At 36.3% G+C, this 12,681-nt stretch overlaps 1 protein-coding gene across 3 annotated transcripts in view; it reads left to right on the top strand.

Annotated features, from left to right (window-relative positions):
• The window catches only part of unc5d (unc-5 netrin receptor D), a 365,567-nt gene that overhangs the window by 331,881 nt on the left and 21,005 nt on the right, over positions 1-12,681 (top strand). For 2 of the 3 annotated variants that reach the window (XM_031899262.1, XM_002932956.4), the window contains one exon: positions 3,401-3,565. The exons of the other annotated variant lie outside the window; for it this stretch is intronic. In XM_031899262.1, coding sequence (XP_031755122.1) covers positions 3,401-3,565 — 165 coding nt within the window. The remainder of the gene's footprint in view (positions 1-3,400; positions 3,566-12,681) is intronic. 3 annotated transcript variants of the gene reach the window in all.

Below are 12,681 nucleotides of genomic sequence, written 5' to 3'. Positions count from 1 at the left end.
TTTGTGCATAGTGTCAAATTACATGTGATTTTGCATCCACTTTAGCTCAGTGCAATTGAGCTTGACTTCATAAATGAACCATTAAAAACGTATACTGTATCTTTCCTCCTTCAACAAGTTAAGCCTTTAAAACCTAACCTTTTCAAGGTTTCTAATCCTAACTATTTTACCAGATACTGTTTATAGCAGCCTGGAAGTAATACTAGTTTAATAAAGATAAATAATGTTACTCGTTGTATGTATAGCAGCAGTGATAGTCATAATTGCTGATAAATATTACTTTAGGCAAGTGTTTGTCCCTTCTAACCTCTCCTTCTGTACTGCAAAATATAAAGTTGCTCCTGTCATTATATTGTAAGTCTATTCTAAAACATAAGGAGAGTACATACCCAAACACAACTTTTAAATTCTGATATTAAATATGTCCATTTCACATAAACAAACACATTAATTTAGCTATAGGTTACATTAGCTGCTTATAGCTGTGCGCTATGGTGGACAAATATAACCAATGTCCTTTCAAGGTCATGAAATAAACATACTTTGTGGCTTCTTTGGAACACTCCAATCTGAGAAAAATATTAAAAAGGAAACTGGGTGACTAATTTATAAACCAGTTTAATTGCCAGTCTGTGCAGTGACAAAACTGAGGTGAAAAGTTGAGGGACAGTAATTTCAGGATCTGGCCGCTTGATGGTATTAATGCATATTTTTCAGGTAAAATCAGCTGAGCCGAGTCTCAAGGGTGTAAGATATTCAGCCTGGAACACAAAACCACTCTTATAAAGTTGGATTATAAATGGCCACCAGTGCCTTCATATGTTTTCAAATTTCACGGGGCAAATCAATAGCCTGATGACCCCAATGAAACAAAAAGAAAATGAAAAAACCATGACCAAACAGTGTTCCTACTCACAAACCTTAAGGTTTAATTTCTGAATCTTATGTGAGACCTGTATTGTTAGCCCAATATAAAAAGCCATAGCTGTTTTAGTGTTTTCGTTTATTTCTTCATCCCGCAGGCCAGAAAAAGCCTCAGTCACTCTGAGAAGTCATCAATCACAGAATATCAGAAGCTCAGCGAGGCTGCTTATTTGTAGACAGACATTTTCCTTCTCAGAAGTTTTTGAACAAAGTATAAAATAAAAATAATGTATATATAGCAAACATTGTTAATGCTTAACTTTGCCATTACTTGTACTACTTTGTATTTCTTAAGAAATAACATTATATAGTATAAGTTGTGCACCTGGTGATGCAAATGGAGTATTCTGGGAGAGGGACCCCCTACCTTTATTATGCTGTATTTTTTCAAATTTTTCAGTCATAAACCAAAGGATTGATTGTGGAATTTAATGATTACACTAATATTGAAAGGTTTTGGATACAGAGGAGCTCCGATAGAGCTAAATGTATATTATACTGACCAGTAAAAATGGTTGTTTCATTTGTGGATTTGTGGATCTTTAGCAGCCATCTCCATGTAATGTGTTTTTTCATTGATGAAATATGTGGTTTAACCCAGGTCACTTTGGAGCCTGCCCAATCTTCACTTATATATCTCAATATGAGCAGGCTCAAAGGATTATCAGTCTGGTACAATTTTCTGGAAGACAGACAAATGAACTGTTGAAAACGTGAAATAGAGGTGCTCACATTATCTAAAGTAATATGTTCTAGGCAGGCACCCTAGATAAACATAAGAAGTGGTGATCCCAGATATTTTTGCACCTATGGTGCCAAAATGTCATCATTCTCAATGATTTATTTAAAATGTCAATGACATTAATTAGGGTATTTTAAACATTTACATTAACAATATCATAACCAATTAGCGTGCTGTCAGAAACAGTGATGTAACTGTAATGCTATTCCACTGATACAGCATTAAAATGGAATGGGGCATCTAATGGGGCATTTAAGGTCTAAATCTAGTTATTTATAAACATGACATAGAAAAGGCAATATGGGATCATTGTTGTTCTCCAGCTTTAGGGTCACAAACCAAGTAGGACTGTGGGTTTTAAGATTTGGAGATTAATTGTGAAGGGCTGGAATAGAACAATAATGAATAGTGATGAGGGAAACTGCCCCATTTCACTTTGTTAAAAAAAAATCACAAAATGGTGACATTTGCCAATCTTTCACCAAATGCATTGAAGTCAATAGATGTTTTTGCAATACTACTACATTGAAGTCAATAGATGTATTTTCTTGTGCCAAATGCATTAGGCAATGGCCATTTTCTTTCATGGTTTTTTCTAGCGCCAAATGCATTAGAGTCGATGGGTTTTTTTTCTTGCACCAAATGCAAGTCAATGGGCATTCTTTCTTTTGCCAAATGCATTGGAGTCAATGCCTTTTTTCTGCATTTTTCTGCACAAAATACATTTTTTTGCAATCATTTTATTCTCATGCCTTCTTTTCTGCAGCAAAAAAAAAATTGCTAAAAAAAAATGCTGATGGCTAAACACATAATTTTGCTGTGAAACCATGCCTGGCAAAAACGTTTGCTCTTCGCTAATTGTTAGCTATCATAGCCCCTCTATTATGAGCCTACAGGGATGCAAAGCAAAGGTCCTGTATGGTATATAGAGGCCTGCTGTATCCTGTGTTGCAGCTGTACAGTACCTGATAATTTAGGTGTTTAAAGACTGAATATTCCTTAGAAACAATTTTCATTTTATTAGGAGATTTCTACACACCAAAAATAGAAAAAAAAAATACTGGAATAATTGTACTTTACCAGTCAACTGGTATACACAAGGTATTAATCTCACATAAAGAGGAGAAATAGTAATAATGAAGTGAGAATTAGCTACAAGAGAAAGGCTAGTTCTATTGTAATTAGGATATGTTTTCAACATAATCAGCATTGTTTTATGCTATGAAAAGCTATTCGCTTGTGAGAAAAATATACTCTCTAATAGAAGAGGACGGGATATGGCACAGTCAGGAGTGCTTAAGGTATTTGGAAAATTGTTTTATTTTAATTCAGATTATAATTAGATTTCCAGCTGCTATAGGAAATGAAAATTATTGGGTAAAGTAAGCCTTTTTTCCTTTCATTTTTAAAATTGTCTTTCTTGCTTAGCCAGTTATTTTAACATTACCATAAAACAGAATGTATGGGTATGCTCTGGCATTTTCTTTTTAAGCATTAAGCAAATAAGAGGAAAGCCTCACTCTTTTTGTGGTTAAGATAAACCTAAAAAGAGATCATTTGCTAAACTTGTTTTTATTATTAATGCTCTAAATTGGGTTCTGGTTTGGCTTTTCACGCTCCCCAACACACACATGATCTTTGTTTACTGTATCATAATTGGCTGAGACAATCAGATGATACAAAGAGTGTTTACAATTCCAGTGTCATCACATTTTGTTCTTAAATATTTTGCAGGAGGTCCCCTTCTCCCGTGTTTGGTGCAGTAACCAGCAACCACTGCACTGTGCCTTTTCTCTGGAACGATACACACCTGCTACAACTCAGCTATCCTGCAAGATCTGTGTACGGCAGGTAAAAGGACATGAGTTGATTCTTCAGGTCCAAACATCTATTCTAGAGGTAAGACCATGATATTATTATCAGCCATTCAATGGGGGAAAGATTATATCAGGCTGAAATTCATGTCAAAATCAATTGCATTAATATGGGGTAGGTTGGTAAAGACTGTTGATGCTATAGTGTCCAAAGGAAGATGAAGCTGTAACTGTAGATGATGGTCATTGTAAGACCTCTAAACATTACATATGGGTGCGGATGTTATAAAGTACAGGACAAAAACAAACTCAGATCCTACCTTTTGGAGAACTAGAACACTGCCTTCCTAGTTTTGGAACTTAAGGTCCAACACCCAACCTTTGTGTACTTTACTGTGCCTGTATATTTTCCACCCACACAGACAGTAAGCTCTGTGGGGTAGGGATTTCCTTATGACTATGTCTTTTACAATGTGACAGTTAATCGCATCTATAAGGACACTGACAACTGAGGCGAGTTTCTCAACTTGCCTCATGGTAGAAGCACCCCTGGGTTTAAGGTCTTATTTATGGTCCAGAACTTGCCACCTTTTATAAAGTCCTACCAGACTGAAGAAGAACATTACCTAATATTAAGTTAAAAAAAAGCCTCCTTTGTAAAAATGACATGCTTACCCAATTCTGCATTAAACGCAGATGCAAAGATCAGCTGAGAAAGGGACAACGAGACTGTCTGTGTAGAGAGGAGTTTAGAGCTACTGTGCATGCCTGCCCATCATCATTCCATTTTACAGTAATCCAGTTGGCTGGCGAAGAGGCTGGGCATGCACAGAAGAACCAATGTAGCCCACCAATGTAGTTACACTCCGCTGCTGATCTCTGCATGTCTGTAGAGAAGGGAGTTGGCGAACCCCCTCCTTCAGAGGCATTTATTTAAAAGCCATACAGTATATTGGGTAATATTCTTCTTTTGCAAAGTCCTACCAGTCTGGCAGGGCTTTGTAATAAGTGGACACCTGCTTTAGGTTCATGACAATGTTACCATCATCATATTTGTAGTTCTGCTACAGTTCTGGAACCAGAACCGACAAAATCACTCTCAGGCTAGATTGCATTATGTATTGCGTTCAGCCCCATAAAAGCAAAGGCAGTTCTACAACCTCTGATTTAGAGTGAACTTATAAAAATTATTTTTTTGGAAGCCCTCAATGTTATTCATACTCATGAACTTTTGGTTCTGAATGTCACAACATTTCTTCATGCATTGCTCATTTGGTTTCAGCAGCTATACTAAATATAAAAAATATTAAAGAACAATACATAAATAAAATTTAAAGTGATACTGACACTAAAAAGCTTCTCTTCCAAATATGAATGTACATTAAAAGTTTTACCTATAGGTTATGTTAATTTTGTAAGTAAGTGTTACTTAAATTTCCTAAACCTGACTGTTTTGCCCCAACCTAACTGCCCCATCTCAAGCTGTCAATTATAGCTTCTATTGCTAACGGACTCCTGCTGCACCAATATGGCAGCCTTCTCATAGAGGAACATGGGGGGACAGATAGGTAATGTAAAAGCATCAGGCAAATACTTTTTAGGCAAAGATATAAATAGCATGCAAAACAATGTTATGATGTAAAAAAGGATTCATTTCTGGTCTCAGTATCTCTTTAAAGACAATATTGGTTTGCAGAAGTAAAACGTTTTGCCATTGATTTTAGTTTATATTGACTATATTGTCAGAAGGAGGTATGAAAGGTGTAAAAGGTTCCTGCAAACGTACAGCGCACGGTGCAAGACAGCCTTGAGATTTAGGAAAAAATATATTTATTGTTTTGAATATTCTTGGAGCTATAGCTACATGGTTGATACAGCCAGCCAAATTGTGCCATATTTTCATATCTCTGTATTGTTTTCAACTAAAAAGCGCTCTGACCAAATGTTATACCTCAAAGAAGACTATAAACAAAAAGTCCAGTGTGAACATTCTTTCAGTGCAGATGATAGGATTCAGCTCTATTTTAGAAGCATTACAAATACGCCATGCAATATTAAAGTGAGAAAAATGGAAAATAATTCCATTCTAAAAAATTCCAATCTAAAGGGGTTCTTTGATGATGTGACAGAATCTGCAGGAAACAAAACATAAATCAAAAAGCGAAAGAAATGTCTGAAATGGGAGTACATCTCATTTGAATCTCGATACATGGTTAATAGTAATGCCGGTAAAAAAATCCGCCCCGGTGAGATTTGAGCACAAAGCAATATGGAACAGACACGAATACAAAATAATTCTTCCCAACAAATAAATGTCCGATCTCTCACATACTGTATATATATATTTTTTTGCAAAGCATTTTCACCTACAGTATGTTCGATCAAACAAAGGTTGAGCTGAGCCAACTGTCCGTGTTTATGTTTTTTTCATACAGCTGTTCTCAACCAATTTGATATTCATCTATCAGATCTAAAAGTTATTTGTACATTTCATTGCACAAGCTTACAATGATGGGGTATAGGTAGAATAGGCCAGTGGACCCATGAAAGACAGCTCCAGTGAGCTTTGGGAGATTTTACACTTGTCAGATAAAGTTGGTGACACCCCTATTTGGTTGCGTCCAGTGCTTTTCTTGAATTGGATTTTGAATTAAAGAAAAAGGCACAGCTGTTGGTGGTTGGTGGGCTAGATTATATTTAAGGCTATTCAGCTTTGCACAACATTTGATCAGATATGACAGTGGATTGACAGATGAAGATGAGGAATATGACCCCTCAAGCAAAAACAAAAAAAATTTTCGGGGCCTTTACGACTTTGCGGAAATTGTCGCTACTTTTTCGTTACCAATACGATTTGCGCGAAAAAACGCGAGTTTTTCGTAGCCATTATGATGCGCTCGTATCTTGTCGCGACTTTTTCGTATTGAGTGCTCGTAAGCGGCGGGCGAAACTTTCAGACTTAGCATGATTTTGGAAGCCTCCCATAGGGCTCAATGGCACTCTGCAGCTCCAACCTGGCCCAAGAAAAGTCACGATACTGAAGCTTGAATGAATCCGAATCTTTCGTACTCGGTGCGAAAGCTGCGAAAAAGTTGCGACTTTTCGCACAAGTATTAACGCTACGAAAAAATCGCCAGATTTTGCGCAACATTCGGAATGGCAATGAAAAAGTCGCGACAATTATCCGAAAAATCGCAAAATACCGATCATTATGAAAAAAAACGCAATCGGACGCATTCGGCCCGTTCGTGAGTAAGTAAATGAGTGAGCTAAGAATCATGAATTTGAATAATAGTTTAAAAAAACACAAATTTTCCTTTACCTTGCTGTATGAGTTTGATTTAACAAGTGCTGAAGCTGATTTATGAAGGCTGATTATTTTACTGTTTTTTTACTGTATTTTACTGCTCTATATGTGTATTTTTGAATGGTTTGCTAGGTGGAAAAGTAGCGCCAAACCAGCATATTACCAAAGTTTCTAGTTTCCAGCTTGTGATAAAGTTGAACAATATCTAATAATCATGCAAAGAGGCTTAATCATAAAAGTAATGTAATAACTTCAAAAGAATGGTTGCTTTTTGGAATCAGAAGAACATGGCCTGTAACCTTCCACATGGAGCAAGATAATACCGACTGATTAATATACCAATTTTCCAGAAGAACCTTCCGTTTGAATTAATTTGTTAGGTCATTTTCTGGCCTATTAATGATAATTGGTTAGGGATTATACTTTGCTAAACTCATTTAAAGCAAAACGAAAACCTACTGACAGCCCCAGAGCCCCTCTTATCCCTGCAGTGGGATTGTGGGGTGAACGGTCACACACAGACACACACTTACACAAATACACAAATATATTATAAATGCCATTAATAGACCAAGATATGAGATAATGTAAGCTCTAAATATGGATAAAACACAACCCACATCTATACCCACTTTTCTAATGGGAAACCCTAGGTATCCAGCCTGCTGCAAGATTCTACCACAGGGGAAATGCCTTCTTCTAAATCATGGGAAATTGATTCATTTCACATGATTTGTTGCCTGTCACAGAGCAGATATACCACTGGTGACATATCTCTTCATGTGCCAGTTCCTTAAGAAGACCAAGACCAAGATATTGTTTAAATAGACCATTTTCTGCTTCTTTTACCATAATCACCGAAGGAGCAATTATTTTCTCCTTGGTTTGATATATCAACAGTCTACAGTATATCTGTCTATTATCTATAGAAGAAAATATAGATATCAACATCTTGTTTTGGCATTGTAAAGAAAGGACTATCCATAATTATGCCCCTTTGAAAATTCAGATTAATCAAAGTGGCATTTAAAGCATAAACCAGATAGAATGAGAGAGATGGAACCAAAATGTGAAATTGATGGCAGCTGTCTTCAGTCAGATACCAGAATTATTAACTGTCATTTTCTTTTACATTAGAGCAAAGTTCCATCTGCCAGTTAGATCCCAAGACTCCCAGCACTGATATATATTAAGAGCAAATACTACCAAGAGACCATTTTATATCCCAATATGAATGGGCTCAGCAGAGAATTAATAATATAGATAAATGCAATATACAGCCCAGGCCATTGTCATGTTGTGATGAATTGTGATGATTTTGAATACATTGTGAAATCTTGTTATTGGGGCCCCTGCGCTGTACTGTCGGGAGCTTCCATTTGTCAATTTTTACTCATCCAATAAATCAGTTTTTTTTCCCCACCTATGTTTTCATGATGCTTTCATGTTGCTTCCTGAATATATTCTTCCTACCTTACCCTTCCCTAAATGGAAGGAAATAAAACCAATAAACCAATCAGAGACTTGTTTTTAAATAGGTGACTGCTACGGGTTCCTTGACCTGGAGCAAACGCTGCCCTGGTATTACATAACCTTTTGTAGGTTCAAAATGAACTTGACTGAGGATGCCACTGAAAAATTAGCAGCACCAGAATCTTGCAAAATGGGCCTGAACATAAGTTATTTTGTTTCTTTGTAAACCCGGGCAAGCTTTTTATTTTTGGAAACACACATGCATACACACAAAAATTTCTCCCCCACAGGGTTAAAAATAAAAGCAGTCAATGCGAGACAACACAAGCAAGTATCTATCTCCTATTTTTTAACAATTACTATAAACGCGCCGCCGATGGATAATATATCTGCCCCCCCCCAACTCCAATTAACATAATAAAGTGTGTGGGGCCTTCTGAAAACAGATTATTTAACAGCAGACCTAATTACAAACATATTAAAGTAAAAACCAGGACATCTGCTCTGAAAATTAAACTGTTAATGTATTTCAAATTAAATAAATCATTTCAATATCGCTTTCAGCTAATGATGAGCAAGACTGCCCTGTTTGGTTTTGTCAAAAAATTTGCAAAACCGTGGAAAAATTTGCAAATAGATTGGATTGGAAAATATATTTTCACCAAAGTTTTTCTTGTACCAAATACATTGGAGTCAATGGGCTAATTATTTAGCTCTCCCAATTCTGAGCCCAGGGAGAAATAAGTTAGTAGTTGGTAGAAGTGTGTTTCCAACATTCAGTGTTGTCTATTTAGATACTTGTAGGTTACCTAAAATTACACAGACCCTCATCACAAGAAAAAGCGACCTCTGCTCATATGAGTAGTAGTTGTTAAGTCTTGAAAAAAGCATGTCTATCAAACTTCAACTTATAGGTTCTGTCTTCCCTGTGGGCCTAGAGGATGTTTTTCCTATGTGCAACTCCAAAGTTATAAGCTTCTATGTCTAAGTTGTTACCAGCTAAAGTCATTCATAGGATCTTGGAAAGGGCTTAGTATCCTAACCAGTTAGTCAATATCTGATTATTCTTTATAATCAGAAGCTTATGACATAACATGCAGAGGTACAATCATTCTGTCTCCATATACTTACTTGTGAACTCCTGGTTGGCATCCTTAAAGATAATGAGTCCCTAACTGATCAAAGTCATGTTTATCTTAAAGCAACTAGACATGTTAATTGCCACAATGTACCTGGAGAAAGCAAAAAGCCTGGAACTTCTGTTGGCACTCAGTGTAAATAAAACTGCCTAAGGCACATGAAGAGCACATCACCATATCATCATGAATGTCACTTCTGAGTGCCAGAGGAAGAGCTACTTCCTTGCACTAAAATGGAAAGGACTGGCAGTAGCAGGTATTTTTCCACATCTCCCATATAAGACTGTGACAATATAAGGAAAAAGAGTAAAATTGGACTCTCAAAAACACCAATCCCCCATGGATTGGTGATTTTGGGGATAGCTAAATTTAATAAACACAAATCCGATGGGCAAGATAATCCAATTACCTTCCTAAATAACCAATCATAAATGTATTAAAAAAAGTATATATATATTATTGCCCTATAAAATATTATTTGGTATAAGGTATTTGTTGGGTTACTTACCCAGTTTGTATAACATGAGATACCACAAGGAAAATATTTTAGATGTACTGTTTTACTGTTCACTAGACCCTGACCCACGCATCCATGATCTGACCTACACCTGCACACCCAAATCTAATGTCTCTCCCTACCTGAAACCGCTTGAAGAAGTCCCTTCCTGAACCCACCCCACTCTCTGTCAAACGTGTCCGTAAACTGGAAGTGACATCAGTATTTCAGTGTAGGATGGGCTTGAGAATCAGAAGTGATGCAACAAAATTGGCAAGAACACTGGGTAACTCAGGTTTTTTTTAGGTTTTAAAGCTGCCGACAACTTCCCAGAGAGGTATCCATAAGCCCTCTGCACAATCAGGACATGTGGTCTTTTTCACCCAAACCTGACTGATTTCCAAGTAATCTGTGGGTACCTACAGGCCTACACCTGCTGCTACTTGCCACACTTGAATATGCACAAAATTGTCCAATAAATTCCGGTTATTTCAATATCCAATATGTATCAGACATGCAGGGATAGTTCAACACATATATAGGGCAATAAAACTTTTTTTTTTTACATTCCTTTAGAATTCCATTTTTTACATATTTAGAATTGGTACTTGGACTATCTTGCCCAACCAGATGTGACTTATTTTTGCACATCTTGTCCAAAGTGTACATGGTGTTTATGAAGGCATAGTTTGTGGTTACGCTCCACTGTAGACAATAAATTCGATCTCAACAAGAGATCTTCAGAACACTTCAGGAGATGAATTTGGTTAGCACTTCTCGGCAATAGGAAGGTGACATTTCAGAGCTGTCAACCTGAAATAACCTCGAAATAATAGGGGGGGTTGACAACTCTGATATTTGTAGTTGGTATATTGTAATATGATGCTTTTAGATTGTAAAGAGAGCCTTTTGGACCTCTTGTATCAGTTATTGGTTGTATTTTTGTAATCTGTTCAATGTACCCCAATTATTACACAGCCGAATATGTGAGCACTTTTTTAAATTTATGTAATAATAATAATAATAATAATAATTTAACATAAGGACAATTATTATCATAACAAATCAGGGACTATAGTTATGCTTGATGTGGATTTGGATGACACTTCCATATAAATTGTATCCTTGAGATAAGAATCTGCTTCCTCCATCGAGTCAGAGTCATTAATACTTGCTGAACGCTGCACACCTTTCTATTTCCGAGACTGGCAAACATGCAGGACAGAACAATGTGAATTCTCCTGCCAAAGAGAACAGCTTGCTTGCTTTACAACTCTCTTGGGTAATCCAGAGAGTCTTATCTTAGATGTGCAGATTACAAACCCTACCATTTTCCTGTAGACTTAATTTAAATCCCCAGAACTCAACCTATCTTCTGTGCTTTTAATTCAAGGATCAAGAGAATTAGGTTTAGAAGGCTAAACAGACAAGTGATAGTAGCAGCTAAATACGAAATACATTTTTATACAAGTTATTATTATCCCTGCATGAGCACAGTATTTAGATTAGAACCAGGCTGGGCGACCGGCTGCAATATCTATTTTCCTTCAAATATCCTTTATAAAGAAGGTACAGAGCACAAGGAATCCTTAATAGCATTCTGTAAATCCTAGGTGTTTACCAAAGGCCGACAAATGGTATATGTGATATGACACTACCATGCTGAGGTTGCCAACCATAAATTGAATTAACAGTGAATTTACATGGCCTGCCTAAAAATCACTCAAGTTGTATATTCACATTACTGACAAATGGCAAATGCTGTTCAATTGTGCAAGTAAATATTCACATGAGGAAAAATGTCTCCAGCACATTTTCACATTATCTGCTTTCTTTCACAGAAGAAATTCATCATTTTCTAGTAACATTTAGTTTTCATTTTTCTGCAGTAGAGCCGAGTTGAAGATAAAAGATAAAAATGCTTCATATATAAATATATATATATATATATATATAGCACACCTAGTTCCAAAGGTTACTTTCCAATGACTGCAATGGGAAACAGAGGAATAGCCCTAAGCATGCAATAGTTGCCCAAAAAGTGCAACCAAGATGTATATTTTATTAAGGCTTAGAATTTGCACTGTAGCCTTGCAAGCAGCTAATATGGCCCTACTGTAAAATTAAACAAATGTGCATTGCTGCCCAGAGAATTCTCTGTCTTACTAAGCCATAAGAATGAAAGGGTTTAGCTTCAATAAATAAATAAATAAAAAATATTTTAAAGGCAAATGTATAAATCCATGGAATCTAAATAAAAAATGAAAACAATAACAGTAAAATTAAAGTTTGTATGACAAATTGTATCATAAACTATTTGGCTAATTATGTAATCATGCTGCCTATTAAGATGAATTAGAATACTATTACCTTGTCCTATACTTCTTTGCAGCATATTGGCCTACTGCACTGTTCTGTAATACACTGTTGCCCTCTAATGGAAGCATCTAGCTTAGCATTTACTAAGTTCCACTTCAGTGCATAACTCCTTAATTGACTCCATGGAAGTTCTTGGGGTACAGAGTAGCTTTAATTGTACCTGTTCAGTTATTGTCCCTGTATATACAATTATACACAACTTGCACTAATATCTCTGCACTACATATCCCTATGAACCTTGGTTGTGTGTACCAGTTACCCATGGGATTATGGGTGGTAGCAGTAGATGAGTGTGGTAGCTACTTCATAAGCTCACTGTGTAACTAAAAGCTGGAAAAAAGCAATAGAGCTGAGTCTGGATAAAGTCTAAGAATGAAACGGAGTCAGTATCTGCGTTCTTACATTCA

Source organism: Xenopus tropicalis, chromosome 3 (genome assembly GCF_000004195.4).
Source record: "Xenopus tropicalis strain Nigerian chromosome 3, UCB_Xtro_10.0, whole genome shotgun sequence".
Classification (NCBI taxonomy): Eukaryota; Metazoa; Chordata; class Amphibia; order Anura; family Pipidae; genus Xenopus; species Xenopus tropicalis.
Note: the sequence above shows the minus strand (reverse complement) of the source record. Positions and strands in the feature narration are given on the sequence as shown.